The sequence below is a fragment of the Nyctereutes procyonoides genome, unplaced genomic scaffold (assembly GCF_905146905.1).
Source record: "Nyctereutes procyonoides isolate TBG_1078 unplaced genomic scaffold, NYPRO_anot_genome, whole genome shotgun sequence".
NCBI lineage: Eukaryota > Metazoa > Chordata > Mammalia > Carnivora > Canidae > Nyctereutes > Nyctereutes procyonoides.
In genome coordinates this window covers 34,871,342-34,887,984 of record NW_026575120.1, presented here as the reverse complement: position 1 = coordinate 34,887,984, position 16,643 = coordinate 34,871,342, and the positions used below count along the sequence as shown (strand labels likewise).

Sequence of the window (16,643 nt, the reverse complement as noted above, 5' to 3'; positions counted from 1 at the left end):
AGAAATTTTTATGCATTCACTCTGGGACAGATCAGGCAAGAGCCTGATGCCTTGTGAAGGAGAGGTCCTGGCTTATAATGCACATTGACCCTTCTTTGCTGGGTGGTATGTTGAGCCTTAGATAGCCAAGTAAGAAGAGACATCATGTTGGCTCTGACTCCTGTTATAACTGTGTCCTATGAAGTCAAGAGTGCATTTATGTTCCTTTCAGTACTGGAGCTCGCGGTGGGGATCCTGACCAATGCCTTCATTTTCTTGGTGAATTTTTGGGATGTGGTGAGGAGGCAGCCACTGAGCAACTGCGATCTTATCCTTCTGAGTCTCAGCCTCACTCGACTTTTCCTGCATGGGCTGCTGTTTCTGGATGCCATCCAGCTTACATACTTCCAGCGGATGAAAGACCCATTGAGCCTCAGCTACCAGACCATCATCATGCTCTGGATGATCACAAACCAAGCTGGGCTCTGGCTCACCACCTGTCTCAGTCTTTTCTACTGCTCCAAGATTGTCCATTTCTCTCATACCCTCCTTCTCTGCTTGGCAAATTGGGTCTCCAGGAAGGCACCCCAGATGCTCCTGGGTGCCATGCTTTTCTCTTTTGCCTGCACTCTCCTCTGTTTGGGGGACTTCTTTAGTAGATCTGGCTTTGCATTCACAACTGTGCTACTCATGAATAATACAGAATTTAATTCACAAATTGTAAAACTCAATTTCTATTATTCCTCCATCTTCTGTACCCTGGGGTCAATCCCTCCTTTCATGTTTTTTCTGGTTTCTTCTGGGGTGCTAATTATCTCTCTGGGAAGGCACATGAGGACAATGAAGGCCAACACCAAAGACTCCGGTGACCCCAGCCTGGAGGCCCATATCAAAGCACTCATATCTCTCATCTCCTTTCTCTGCCTCTATGTGGTGTCATTCTGTGCTGCCCTTATCTCAGTGCCTTTAACCATGGTGTGGCACAACAAGATCGGGGTAATGATCTGTGTAGGGATCCTAGCAGCTTGTCCCTCTATACATGCAGCCATCCTGATCTCAGGCAATGCCAAGCTGAGGAGAGCTGTGGAGACCATTCTACTCTGGGTTCAGAGCAGCCTTAAGGTAAGGGCAGGCCACAGGGCAGATCTCAGGACTCCAGATCTATGTTGAGAGCAGACACAAAATGGGTTCTTCACGAATATGCCTCCAATTATTCATGAAGCCTTCAGAAACTTATTCCAATTTCTTCTGTGGACATAACTGAGAGTCCCTATACTTATAGTAGAATAAAATAATTAAAGCTCTATCCATGGCCTAGGCAAGGATACCATGCATGGGTTCTCCAAGCTTTGAAAATGAATGAAATAGAGGGTGAGATACTCAGTGTAAATGCTTTGTATACTGTAGTTTATTAGTGCTTGATATGAACCAAACCATGACCAATGACCTCTTATGAAATACTATCTAAACCCCAAGATAAAATGGTTGGTTTTTCATATGACTGCTAAATCTATTTCTTAAAACAGGTGCTAGCTAAATATTTGAAAATATTTACACTACTACAATTACACAATCCTCTTCAAACTCCACAATTTTCATGGAAGTGTAAGATATGAAAGATATGGAAGATCAAGTGTCATCACTTCAGCTTCAAGAGGTACTACACTAAAACTCCTACAGGAACCAGAGAATAGGGGTCATTTTGCCTGAAAATACACCAATTCAGAAATGTACATTCAACCTGCTTTTATAGTAAGAAGAAAGAGAGGTAGATATCTGCTTGGTGGGTACCCAGGATACCAGCACTGGAATGTGCCTTCTGACTCTGCTTTATTTGCCCTTGAACACAGTGCTTTGCCTGGTACCAAACATTGGAACCTGCCAAAATAGTCTTGCTGAGAGACATAGAGATTCAGCATTCTCTGTCTGCACAGGAGCGTAGCCAGGAAGGCTCTCCTCAAATTGGATCTTACAAGACTCAGAGAAAAAGATATATAAGACCTGTAAATCTTGACAGGCTTCAAAAGCATAGCAGGTCATCCACAGAGGCTCATAGCTCTGCCAGCTGTGGGAGATGCTGAGCAACTACTTCCTCTTCTCCAGCATCCAATTCCTCCTATCAGTTACCCAAAACCTCCAAAACCAACTAACATTTTGTCACCTCCACAGGCTACACAATTTGTAACTGCATCTGGTTTCCTTTCCTTGGTGGACACCAAAGTTGTCCTAGATTTCCCTGCAAGGCAGGGGTCCCCACTCTTGACTGCACATTAAAATCACCTGGGTAGCTTTTTAAAATCTCAGTGCCCAGGCCGCACATCAGGCCAATTTCATCAGATCTCTAGAAGTAGAACCCATGAATCATTTAAAGCCCTCAGGTGATTCCAGGTTGTAGCCAATGTTGAGAACCACTGCTCTAGATGCTTTTTGTCTTAAGCTGAATGATGTCAGACCCTCCCGTGGAAGACTTGTTTTATGACCTTTTTATTTTTAAAGATTTTATCTATTTGTTTATTTGTTTGAGAGAGAGAGAGCAAGCGGGGGGAGTGGGAGAGAGGTAGAGGAGGAGGGGGAGGGACAAGTAGACTCCACGCTGAAGGAGGAGCCCAACGTGGGGCTCTATCTCATGACTCTGAGATCATGACCTGAGCTGAAACCAAGAGTCAGAAGCTTAACCAACTCAGCCACCCAGGTGCCCTGTCTTGTGCCCTTTTTAAAATTCCTTTTTCCCCTAGAGTACTTGGGAAAATGTAATCGTACAAGAAAATAGAGAACATTCCTTATTTTGCTTTTTTTCTTTTTGTATAAATTCTCTCTGAACCAGTCTCCATTACCTCTGACTCCTCTCCATGGCTTCATTTTAACATTATATTTTGATACAATTTCAAATTTATAGAAAAGTTGAAAGAGTTCCCATATATCCTTTACCCACATTCACTCATTATTTATGTTTTACCCCACTTCTCTCTTCAGTCCCCCACACAGATACTTCCAGTTCTAATCCAATAATACATGATTCCCTTTAGTTTTCCTTTTTACACACTTGTAACTCCCTTGTCTTACCACGAGAAATACATTCCATTTATGCTTAATATATTTGCTCATTTGCTTATACCTAGATTATATAGTTTTGAAACTGTTATCCTATAGCACTGCAAAAGGCAAAATGGCTAACTAGAATTCAATATTTGTTTATAGTATTTTTTCATGTTTAGGTACAATTTATGTACAGCAAAATGCACAGATGCTAAACGTACAACATCGTACTATGTGAAATAAACGTACACAGGCACGTGACACTCCAAATAAGATGTACAGTATTTCATTAGCACAGACAGATCCAGTATTCCTCTTCTAGTCAATCCCCATCCACTTTGGGCAACCACTATACTCATTTCTTCCCATAGGTTAGTTTTGCCTGTTCTTATATAAATCCTACAGTAAATACTCCTTGGTTTCCTCTCCTTTTGCTCAACATAATAATGTCTTTGATCCTTAATACTGCATTAGTCATAGCTTGTTTATTCACTTACTATTGATAAACATTTGCATTGGTCACAGTTTGGGGCTATTACAAAGTATTTTTTTAAGATTTATTTATTTATTTTAGGGAGAAAAGAGGGCATGTGTGGGGGGATGGGGCAGAAGGAGACAGAGAGAGAGAATCTCCAGCAGATTCCTGGCCAAGTGTGGAGCCCATTGCAGGGCTCAATCCCATGACCCTGAGATCTTGACCCAAGCTGAAACTAAGAGTCAGATGCCTAACCAACTGAACCCCTCAGGTGCCCCATGAATAAAGTTTTTTTTTTATGTTCTTAAATCCATTTTTTCATTTCTCTTAGATAAATATTTAAGAGTAGAATTACTGGATTGTTAAATTGATGTACATTTAACTTCATAAGAAAACTGCAAAAGGGTTTTCCGAAGTTAGTCAAACATTTTATGCTCCTATCAATAACGTAACAGAGTCATTCCATATTCTTACCAGCATTTGGTGTTACCAGTCTTTGGAAATTTTGGCCACTCTAGCAGGGTGAATGGTGTCTCATTGTGGTTTTAATTTTCATTTCCCTGATAACTAATGATATGGAGCAACTTTTCATGTGCTTTTTGACCATTTGTATATCTTGTATTATAAAGGGACTGATTTGTTCGATTTTTATTTGTTTGATCTTTTAAAAAATTTTATTATTTAAGTACAGCTGATGCCCTTTTTATATTGAATGGGTTTTTAAAATTAATTTGTGGGAGTTTGGTAGCATTGTGTGTGTGTATAAAATAACGTCCCTCTTCTATTTTGTTAACGTAAGGATTTGCATTGAATAATTTTTAAATGTTAAATCAATCTTATATTCCTGGGACAAGCCCTCAATCAAAATGTATTATTATTTTATATGTTGCTCTATTTGACTTCCTAATATATTGTTAAAAATTTTTGTAACTATGTTCATGAGGAATACTCACCTCTATATTTTTAATACCATTCTCAGGTTTGGTATCAGAGTTATTCTGACATAACACAAGTTGGGAAATGTTTCATCCATTTTAAATTCATTTAAGATTTTGTATAAAATTGGTATTATCTTCCCCTTAATATTTGGTGGCATTAATCAGAAATCTTATGGACCTGAAATTTCCTGTTTAGGGAGGTTTTCTAAATTATTCAAATTACAATTTATTGAATAGGTATAGTACTATAAAGATTTTTAATTTCTTCTTGTGTCTCTTGGAAAGTTGCATTTTTCAAAGAATTTACTTATTATATCTAGGTTTTTTAGTGTACTGCCATAAATTGGATCATAATATTCCTTTATTATCATTTTAATGTCTATAGCATTTGTTTTGCTATCCTCTTTCATTCCCAAGTTTGACAACTTTTGTTCTCTTTTTAATTCATCACTCTAGAGATTTATCAGTTTATTGATATTTCCAAGAAATAAACTTCTTGTTTCACTTGATTTTCTTTACTTTTAATTTTTCTACTCAGTACATTATATTATTTATTATTTTCCTCTTTCTACTTTGTAGGTTTAATTTCTCTGCCTGTTTTAGCTTCTCAAGGCAGAGAATTAGATAATTGACTTTAATTTTTTTGTTGTTCTAACATAGACATTTAAAGCTTTAACTTTCTGCTAAGCATGCTATCTCACAAGGCTCAATATATTGTATTCCCTTGCAGCTTGCTGATGTAATTGACATACAACATTTGTAACAAGATGTACGTGTGATAACTTGGTATACATACAGTTTGCAAAATGTTTACCACAATAAAGTTTGTTAATACATCCTTTGTCTTACATAATTTCCATTTTTCTGCTGTTCCTGGTTATGGTGAAAATATTTAATCTTTACTGTCATAGAAACTTCAAATATACAATACAGTATTGTCAGCTATAGTCATCATGTTGTACATTAGATCCCCAGAATTTATTTAACTAATAACTGAGAGTCTGTAGCCTTTGACCAACATTTTCCCCTTCCTTTCCCCCCAGCCCAGCCCCTGGAAACCACCATCTTTCTCTGTTTCTATGAGTGCAATGATTTTACATCTTAAAAACAAGTGAGATTATACAGTAGTTATCATTGTTGGACTTATTTTATTAGTAAATGCCCTCAAGATCCATCCATATTGTCACAGATTGCAAGGTTTCCATCTGAATAATACATATCACATTTTCTTTGTCCATTCATCCACTGATAGACACTTAGATCGTTTCCATGTCTTGGTTACTGTGAATAATACTATGATAAACATAGGAAAGTAGATATCTCTTCAATGCCCTGTTTTCATTTTCTTTAGACATATACCCAGAAGTAAGATTACTAGATCATATGGTAGTTCTACTTACAACTTTTGAGGATTCCTCCATACTGGTTCCCACAGTAACTGTATCAATTTACATTGCCACCAACAGGGCACAAATGTTCCACATCTTCACTAGTATTTGTTAGGTCTTGTCTTTTTGATAGTAGTTATTCTAACAGGAGTGAAATGGTATTTCACTGTGGTTTTGATTTGCATTTCCTGGTGATGATGATGATGATGATGATGATTTTGATATTGAGAACCTTTTCATGTACTTGTTAGCCATTTGTATGTCTTCTTTGGAAAAATGTCTATTCAAGTCCTCTGCCCATTTTTAATCAGGTTATTTATTCTTTTGCTTTTGAATTGTATGAGTTCCTTTTTTATATTTTCGATATTGATTCCTTAATCATATATGTAGTTTACAGATATCTTCTCCCAGACTCAAGAGTTGAGACTTGTTCATGTTAATGGTTATAAAAGAACTTTAAATAGGGATATGATTACAGCAATAATTTTATAAAGATTTGTCTAATATTGGTTTGAAGAGGAGGAGGAAAAGAGTTTAAACCATTTGAACTTCAACTGCAGTTAAAGATTTGTACTAGAATGGGGCAGTAGAAATGGAGTAGATGGAATAAATATGAAAGAGCTTTCAAAAAACATCAACTAGCATCTTAAGACAAAAAAAGGAAGATTCAAGGAAGTTTCCAGTGCGTGTGTTGTAATATGATGTAATAACTAACAAAAATAAAGAAGTTGAGAAGAGAAGTGGGATTGAGTTTGAAGAAAGTGGTATATGTGGTTTGGAACTTCCTGCAGCTGGATTGATATCAGGTTATCTATTTGGAAAACACAGCATAATTTTGGAAACAAAGAACTGAAATTCAGATTAGAAGACAGAACCAATAGACCTGTGGTCATCAAAAGAGAATCTATCTTGAAAAATGTAATGTAATGTAAATGTAAATCTTCAATTGGTCATAAAGTTAGAAGAAAATATATTGGCAAGGTTAGGCGGAGCAATTAGAGGTAGTGAGAATGGTTGCTTGGAATGGACTAGATTTTTGTTTATTGCCTTCCTAGTACCTTTTTTCCCCCTCCACACAGAAATAATTGCTCTTCATGCTCCAACTAAGATATGTACCAGGATCTTGCCCTCTGACCATATTCGATGAATCCATTCTAAGCCTATCAAAATCTACCAAAACCTACTTTTCTAACTTGATCCAAGAAAAATTTGTAAGACATGAAATCCAGCAGCTTCTCATGGTTCATTTCCTGAGAAGGTATTATGCTTTTTAAAGGGGGTGAGGGGAAGAGGAGGTGATGGTATAGGAGACAATCCTAAACTCTCTTACAAAGTAGTCTCTAAATATGCACAACTACTTTTGTAAGTACTTGGTGGAAATGCCCCAAGTCTCCTTCACTCGAGATAATCTCTCCTCATCATCCAGCAAATTTTCTGTGTATAGCTGAGGGATATTCATGCTAAAAGTGGACATAGGGGAAATTAAAAAAAAAAAAAAAGAGCTAGTGATAATAAAGTATGTGCTTCCCTATTTTGGTGAGAACCAGATCTGCCAAGTACAGACACAATTCAGGTCCTCTGGATCCTTTTAGTTTGACCAGAAAGGCCATTGAAATCTTCCTAAGTGAAAGCATGCATACATATGCACATATCCAAAGGAAGCATGATTGATGGGATGAGCACTACGGTGTTATACTATATGATGGCAAATTGAACTTAAATTTTAAAAATGTAAACAAAACAAAACAAAACAAAACAAAAACAAAAAACAAAGGAAGCATGAGAAAACTAACCACCCATCTATGAACTAAGAATTTCCAGCATTCATTCCAAACATTCCAACCTCACACTTATTGAAATGATTAGTAGGATTCCTGGGGGAGGTGATATTTGACTCTGAAGTTAGCCTAACACTCAATGGATCCGAGCAGTTGTTTATACAGAGTTTAGTTTTGTGTAAACCTGGATTTTTCTACTGCACTATTTTGTATGTTTCTTTTTCCATTTGGATCTTTGCACAATGACTTTGAATATCAGGTAGAAATGCTTTTTCTTGCCACTCGTTGCTTCTAGAATAGAAACTTTCAGAGAGACAATTCATAGTGTAGTCAGGGAATAATGTAGTCAGTGATTAATTAAGCATAGGGGTTCTAGAGTCCTAAAGCCTGATAGTTTCAAATCTCAGCTACAACACTGACTAAATTTGAAACACCAAAGTATTTACTGATAGATGAACAGATGAATAAATTGTGACATATGCATGAGATCGTATACAACACAGCAGTGAATTCACAAATTTACTGTCAAATGAGAAAAGCATGTTTTAGGACAATTCATGCAATCCCATCTATGTAGGCCTTAAATACCACAATATATTATATAGAATATACCACAATATATTATACAGAGATAAGTGTGTAACAAAGTATGAAAAAATATGCAGGGGATCCCTGGGTGGCGCAGCGGTTTAGCGTGCCCAGGGCACGATCCTGGAGACCCAGGATGGAGTCCCACAGTGGGCTCCCGGTGCATGGAGCCTGCTTCTCCTTCTGCCTGTGTCTCTGCCTCTCTTTCTCTCTCTCTCTCTGTGTGAATATCATAAATAAATAAAAATTAAAAAAAAAGAAAAAATATGCAAGAATTATAAACATCAAGTTCAGGAGCCTATCCATTCTAAGCCTATCAAAATAGCCTACCAAAAGCCAACCTGCTCTTGGTGAGTAGTACAAGATGAATTTTAATTATGTTTTGATGTTTCATTTCTGAGATTAAGAGATGGATGGGCATTTATTATATTATTCTTTATTCCTTTTTATAGCTCTGAAATGTTACATGATACATTTTTTGAAAGATTGAATCAAAGACTCAGCCCTGTTTTTGTTGACATTACACACAATTTAAGCACTCTGGATACTTCTTTGTTAGGACATTTACACGTAGATACACAATTGTATAAATCGGACTCATTCTTTCTACTAAAAGTCTGATTTTGGAAAACTTATTTAACACTAAATAATCTAACCTATTTTCTATGCTAAAATTTTTCATAAGTGAAACAGATGACATTAAATAAATTTCTAAAGTTACAAAATAAAAGATTAATTTCCAACATGTTTCTAATTTCAAAATTGTTCATCAAATATTCTATTCACATTTTTAAAAATCCATACTTGAAAACAACTATTTTCCATTATGAAGCAGAATGCAACTAAATGTTTCTAGTTAAAATCTCAGTGCACATTATATCTCAATGAACATTATTAATCTAAAATTGTAATCTGCAAAAGAAAAAGAATTATGTTTCTAACTCCAAATCAAAAGCATTATAAAATTGTTAAAATATAATCTAACAATTAAACATTTCTAATTTTCAATTGGTATTTTTTCAGTTGATTTAAAACATTGTCTCAATATCATATATTTTGTGTTTTGTGTTCAGTTTATTTATTTATTTTTTTATGTTCAGTTTAATACAACATTTTTTCTTGAATGAATCAGCTGCGATTATAAAATATCACACACAGAGAACAAACTGAGGGTTGATGGAGGGAGGTGGGTGGGAAGATGGGCTAAGTGGGCGATGGGCATTAAGGAGGGTACTCATTGGGATGAGCATTGAGTGTTACATGTAAGTGATGAACCACTAAATTCTACTCCTGAAATCAATACTACACTATATATTAACTAACTTGAATTTAAATTTTAAATAAAGAAATCTAACACTCTAAATTCCATTTAGCCTTTTGAACATGTACAGTTAGAATGATGCTTGATAGGAGTTGAATGACTTCGAAAATAAAATAAATTGCTTGTAGTAGCTTAAAAAAACTAAAAAATAAAATAAAATATCATAGATTCATTCTTCTCTAGTAAGTGCTCCACCATCTTCAATATTTAAAACACCACAGTATTCCTAGCTATAAGGTAGTCATATAATTTCTCCTTCACTCCACAGACAATCTTTCAGAGCATTGTAAAAGTTTTATGTCCGCTTTTTTTTTTTTTACAAAAGCATCACCTATTTTATTTTCATTCAGAAATTAATACTATGGAAATTCTAATTCTTTCTTCCACTTAATTAAATTTTCATCAGATATCTTTTCTATACAGCAATTGTTCTTTATTTTGTAATGGTATCTTAAACTTTATTTTTTCGCAAAGACATATTTTGCACTTTCAATACATAAAGTATTATTTGCTTTTCACAAAGAAATGCATTCTCTCCCATTTTTCTAGCAGCATATGGCCTCATCCTGATTTCCCCCTTTCAGTAGAGGTCTGACTTTAAACTCTTGCTCTACTCTAAGAAAAAAAAATAGTTTTGCAAGCATGACAATAGCTACCAACTAAACTCCTTCCACTGAGGTAGCACTGGAGACAGACCTGGTGAGTCCAGATTCCTGGTCCAGCCTCCAGCCCACTGCTCCCTGTGGGAATGTGTTCTCAGCAGTATCAGAACTTCTAAATACTTGGCTATGTGTTGAAAGCTCCAAAATTTCAAAATGTTGACTCAATTTTTTTAAAACACTGAAGAGATCAAACAAAATATAGCTGCATGCTGAATGCAATCTGTGGGCTGCCATCCCATGACCTCTGCTACCAATCTATGACCTCACTCTCGTGTGGTGTGAGGTGTTTTCCTGTTTGGGCACTTACTCACAAGAGATGAGGAACTAGAGAGGAAACCAAGAGAGAAACTCTTCAGAAGACACTATTTAAGTAGAATTACCCAGAATGTTATAGTGGATTCTTCTAGTCTGATGTCATTTTCCTATTGATGGGCACAGAGCAAGAATATTGCCCTGAGGAATTCTCCTGAAGGCTGCTGAGTTTAGGGACTAAAGAGAAGGGTAGAGTCTTGCCTCCCATCAGGCTTCCCATCAGTTAGTCCTGGATCGCAGTGACCACAGACAAGTTCTAGGTGCTCGCCATGTGGAGAGAACAGGGGTTGGGCTCCAAATTCTGAGTTTTAGCAGCCACATCCCATGAACAAGTTTAAGTTCAACTCTGTCATGTATTTCAGTTATTAGTCCCTGAGCATCTCCATCAAAACTCTAGACATTGACTTACCTTCTGGGACTTAGAATTTTTGAACAAAAATCTGAAACACACATAGTATTTTACTTCCTTCATAGAGTTTTCTACCTAGAGGCCTCTGGAATATATTTTTTTTCTTCTTTTTTAAACAAAGCCCCAGTTTATGTAGATTTTTGGATCCCTTTTCATTGATTTTGCCTAACTTTCAGCCTTTTTCACTTACACTTTCTCTCACAATTTCTTTGACCATTACAGCTCTTATAAATATCAGTTTCACGTTCCTCCCTGGCAAAGCACAGCACAACATACATAAAAGTTCTGCTGGATCCAGCATCACAGTCTCTTCCTCCTCCAATAACACTTCTTTCTTTTTTTTCTTTTTCTGTAAATTTTGAATTGACATCTTAGTGATATCTTCAAATATTCTCATTCTTTTTTTCGCAGTATCTAATCTGCTGTTCAGAACCCTTCACTCCACAAACTGTCTCAAACATCAGCCACTACATCTCAAACCATTTGTTTGTCCATTTCATGATATGAGGGCCCATTCTTTTTATAAAATCAGTCAGTATTCTCTAAAATAGTGAAAATGTAAGAGATGTTTTCTAGCATTTCCTATGTCTGATAATGACTTTGTGTCACCGACAGACATGGCAGGTCTTTCTTCACAATGTTCACCCTATTTTGAGTGATTGCATTCTCACATATCCACTGATCTTTTTTTCCTCTGTGTTAAAACTGGAAGTGGGAGATTAGGGAGTCTCCCCTACACTCAAGGTGGAAATGAGACTGTTATGATATTAAAAGGGTCAAATCTTATAGGATTTGATGAAGGAACATGCGGGGAGTTTTTCCACCCTTTGGTTCTGTTTTGCCAAAGACAACCTGAGTAGGAAGTCTGACCACTGAGCATTGTGTTTCTTTGTCCTGATGCTGCAGTAGTTGGCTATGAATGCAGCAATGTCCTCATTATCCAAGTGGATGACTATCCCCTGCAGCATGACCTCTCATTTATTCAGTGAGCCACTGCACAAAGTGGAAGCCAACTTTCCATGTTGTTCCTGGTAGGCTCCAGAACCTGACACCCTTCCCATAGGCTCTAAACCTTCCCCTCTTTAGGCTCCACTGCTACCTCTCACTTCCAGTTCCTGACTCTTAATGTTAGAGCATACATAATACAGTTCTTTTTTTTTTTTTTTTAAGATTTTACTTATTCATTTGAGAGAGAGAAAGATAGAGAGAGGGACAGCACAAAACAGGGGAAGAAGCAGAGGGAGAAGCAGTCTCCCCGCTGAGCAGGGAACCTGATGCTGGCTTGATCCCAGGACCCTGGGATTATGGCCTGAGCTGAAGGCAGACACTTAACCAACTGAGCCACCCAGGTGCCCCACATAATACAGTTCTAATAGAGAGTTCTAGTTGCTCCCAAAGCAGGCTTATTCCACACATCCTATGAATTCTGTGTTGTCACATTATCTGCAATGTGGCAATTTACTTTAAAATAACACAGTTTAGTATCATATATATGAACATAAATTATGAACATAAATTAACTCTATATAAACTAAGAGGTGATAGTTCATTTGAAGTATTGTTGTCACAATCCATACTTCAGGGTGGTTATTTAAGTAAGATATGAAACTTTCTAATCAGGAATCACCACCTTCAGAGATGGTCTAGCTCTTAAATTATCCTTATTAAAAACTACTTAACTCACACAAAGAATATTACACAAAATTTTAATTGATTAAATGTATTTTATAGGCCCTACCGCACTCTCCTAAGTAAATGATAAAAATCCAACAAGCCTAGAAACCTAGTGCCATATTGCAGTGTTCCAAGCACTGTGGATGTTCTGGGGTTATAGTGCTGATAAGAATAAGCTCACCCCTGCCTTCACAACTTCAGAGAGTCTAGCAGAGGAAGCAAACAGCTGCATTATCATGCATTTCCCTTTGCCCTCAGGGAGAAAGTACATGATACCTTAAGTCCATAGATAAAGGGCACTGAAACCCAATTGGAGTAAGGAAGGAGAATCAGAAAAAATTTCCTGAATGAAGTCACCTTCAACCTGAGACTCAAAGAATGAGTGAAAAGTATCTAGTTAAAAAGAATATATAGGGATATATATACACACACACACACACATACACACACACCTTGGAGAGAGGAGGTAGTTTGATTACCGCTTTGCACGTATTATGTGCTTAGTAAGGATATGTCAGGTGAATATACAAAAACCTTGATCTAAGAGAGTGTATAAAGAACTAGAAGTCTAATGTCACTAGCAGATAGTCCGTGGGTATATGTGGTGTCCAGAGATGTACAGAAAAACCAGAACGTATATCCCAAGTGCCTAGAAGAGTATCTGGCATATGGCAAGCACTCAGCAACATATGTGAAAAGAATGAACATATAAAGATTCACAGACCACACTGAGGAACCAAAACATTATTCTAACAGCAAAGGAAAGTTATTCAAATGTTTCATCAGGGAAATGATACAATCAAGTCTGTATTTTAGAAAGATCATTCTGATTGCAGAGTTAACAGTTGAAGCGAGATTATGGCAAGAGGTTTCTCTGGAAATTGTTGAGAGGATGGAGGATAGACCTGGTGAGAGAGCAGGAGCGAGCTGTGAGAAAGAAGAAAAGAACACAGGTTGACAGACTTGAGTCAGAGTCATCACGGCATAGAGTCTGAGTGGAAGAAAGGAGAAGAGAAGGGAAGGGAAGGGAAGAGGAGGGGAAGAGAAGAGAAGAGAAGAGAAGAGAAGAGAAGAGAAGAGAAGAGAAGAGAAGAGAAGAGAAGAGAAGAGGAGGGGAGGGGAGGGGAGGGGAGGGGAGGGGAGGGGAGAGGAGGGGAGGGGAGGGGAGAAGCCAAGGAGAAGACCCATATTTTATGATTTGGGCAGCTGAATAGATGATCTTCACATTCCAAGAGAGAATATAAGGGGAGGAATGTGCTTTAGTAGAGGGTAGTAATTAATAAATTTAGGGACATGTTGACTTCAGGTTGCCTATGGAGTATCTCAGTGAAAACTGAAACAGTCAGAAAATACACAGATCTGAAACTCAGAATAAAGATTTAAGAATCACTTTAGGAGTGACTGAAACTGTGAGCTCAGAAGAGAAGAGAGATAAGTATACAATTTAAGGAATACACATAGGAGAAGAAAGTAAAAGGAGAGGCTAGAGAGAAAGATGGGAAACCAGGAGAATGTAGAATCACGGAGGCCAAAAAAAGGTATACAACATAAGATGATGTAGGCCCTTGTTCAAGATCAGGAAATATGAAGACCAAACTGTATGAATTTAACTAATGAGTAGGGGTCATTACTTTGTGATGTAGTCATGGTGGGATATGTATTGGAGTGACCTGAGGAGAAAGTGGGAGGTGAGGCAGTAAAAACTGACAATCCTTTCAAGAGTTGTGACTGTGAAGCTAAAAAGAAACACGAGGTCTCTTTCAATTTCCAAGTTTTCTCATTAAACTGCTTGAAAGAATTCCTGCAATATATAATGAAGGCAATATATACATTTAAATGTCCATGTGCCTAATAATAAAGCTCAAGAGACAGAATTTATCTTTCTCTGTGTGATGTATAAAATATAGTTATTTTGGTAAACAGTCATATTGATACCACTCCAAAACAGCAAGCAATGAATCATAAGAGCCCCTTCTTCTAGGTTTCCTTCCCAGATACCACCCCGTGATATCTATGGTTGCTTATCAATCCAAAGTGGCCAGTCACAGTTCCTACTGTCACTGGTATTTTTGCTGCCTTGTCACCACAGGGTGTAGATTTTGAAAACAGGTAGTCCATCTGTTTGGTGCCATACCTGCCAGCTTTAATAGTTGATCCTAGAAGCTGAGTGAAGGGAAACTCTATGACTCCTATTTTTGCTCTCCCTTGGAAGAGTTCTTAATAACTGCCCATTTCAATTCTCTTCTCTCTCTCTCTCTCTTACTCTCTCTCTCTCTCTCTGACACACACACACACGCATATACACACACACACACACACACACACACGCTGTTTTCCCTATAGCACACCCACAATATACCCAGAAGAGCCTTGTTTAGCTATATACTGTGTATCCTTCAAGTTTTTTTCTAAGAACAGGTGTGGGCATGGTTTTCTATTGCCCTGAACTCTGGCAATTAGAGTTTACAGCAAATTCCATTGTCTTAGTAAGACAATTATTACATCGCAGAATATACGTGCTAAAGACTGCATTTTCATTTTAATATCATGTGAAGATTACCAAAGTCAGATCTTTTTTCTCTCTCTTTAAAAAATGTTTTATTGTGGGAAAATATACATAAAATTCTCCATCTTGACCATTTGTAAGTGCACTCACAATGCTGTGTAACCATCCCCACCATCCATCACCATAGCTCTTTTCATCTTGTAAAACTGAAACTCTATATCCATTAAACTCAATTTTCCTCCTTAAAAAAGACTTTCTCCTGTATTTTTATGTTTAGTCTGGAGAAGAAATGTCCAATTTAACTCACTAAGCAGAGAGTCTTATTTCTCAGCCTATAACAACTAAATGAGGATTATAGTGATCTCATCTTTTTTCAAAGAACAATATATGGGTACATTCCTTATAACCATGCAGCTAGAAGGTCCTTCCTGATGATTTTCCCAAAGCAATGGGCTGTGGACTCCAAATGCTGTTGACATCTTCTCCGGTAACCCTTCAGTGGCACTTTTATTGGCCATTGCAGACTTCTGATTCTATAGCAATTTTTCTGATGTTGTCAGGTTTAAAGAAATCAATGGACTCCAAACGCCTTGAAAAAGAATTTGGATCTTTCTTTAGATTTCTTCACAAGAGACAGAAGTGTCCCAAGTTGTGTCAGTCATAAGGCTTCCCCCAAATCCTCTGCAGACATTCCTTTGTATTATGACATTTTCTCCCCTTCTGGTGTTACTTGAAAGATTTTATGCTTTGCTGTAGTAGAAAATTCACCTGACACTAAAGTGTATTAATTTTATTGATAAAGTTCATCAGCAAGTCTCTTAAGTAGTCAGACAGCTCCTACGTAACAACAGTCAAGTCTCTGAAACCCACACTGCCTAGAATAGTGACATGGTGAGCATAACTGGGGTCCAATAAATATGTGGAGTCCTTCTGGATAGCTACCCAGGGTCTCCAAGTAATTACACTGTGACCAGAGAAAATCAGGTTTGATCAGATTAAAAACAACAGCAACAACAACAACAACAACAACACACACACACACACACAGCTTAGAAGACTCTCCAAGTACATAAGAGGCAATTTTAATATTTCAAAACTCTCAAAAAAAAAATAAAAAAAAAAAACCTCTCAAAATGTCCATGTCTTGTGATCCAGCACCTAAGCTGCAGAGAAGTTAGTCTAAGGAAATTATTTAGGTTGTGTATGGAGATGCTTGTACTTGAGTGTTCTCTATACATTAAGCATGTGAGAAAATCACTAAAGTACTAAGAATTTATACCAAGGTGACAGGTATCATGCTGATAAAATTATAAGCATTACCTTGCTAATTCTCACAACAATCGTATGTAGCATTTACTACAATTACTCCATTATTAGATAAAGAAATGGAAGCTTAAAGAGATTAAGGAACTTAGTTAATGACATCCAGCTAGTGAATGGCAGAAGCAGTAACCAAACCCAGGACTAACTTAAAAATTTTGTTCTTATCCACTATACTTTACCAGAAGAATCACAACTGTCAATTGTTTTGTTTTTCTTTTTCTCTTTTTCTCTTTTTTTCTTTTTCTTCTTTTTCT

At 37.0% G+C, this 16,643-nt stretch overlaps 2 protein-coding genes across 4 annotated transcripts in view; one reads left to right on the top strand and one right to left on the bottom strand.

Annotated features, from left to right (window-relative positions):
• Nucleotides 1-16,643, bottom strand: part of MGAM (maltase-glucoamylase) — a 214,054-nt gene that overhangs the window by 99,843 nt on the left and 97,568 nt on the right. The window contains exon 1 of one of the 3 annotated variants that reach the window (XM_055334816.1): nucleotides 16,569-16,588. The exons of the other annotated variants lie outside the window; for them this stretch is intronic. The gene's annotated coding sequence lies outside the window, so the exon portion shown is untranslated. Of the gene's footprint in view, nucleotides 1-16,568; nucleotides 16,589-16,643 lie in introns of those variants that run through there. 3 annotated transcript variants of the gene reach the window in all.
• TAS2R38 (taste 2 receptor member 38) lies at nucleotides 145-1,149 on the top strand. Its single transcript, XM_055334818.1, has one exon. It carries the CDS (start codon nucleotides 145-147, stop codon nucleotides 1,147-1,149), a length of 1,005 nt encoding a protein of 334 aa, XP_055190793.1.

What these genes read in the sequence shown, in the direction of transcription:
- TAS2R38 (XM_055334818.1), top strand. Translation starts at nt 145, where the DNA reads ATGTTGGCTCTGACTCCTGTTATAACTGTGTCCTATGAAGTCAAGAGT.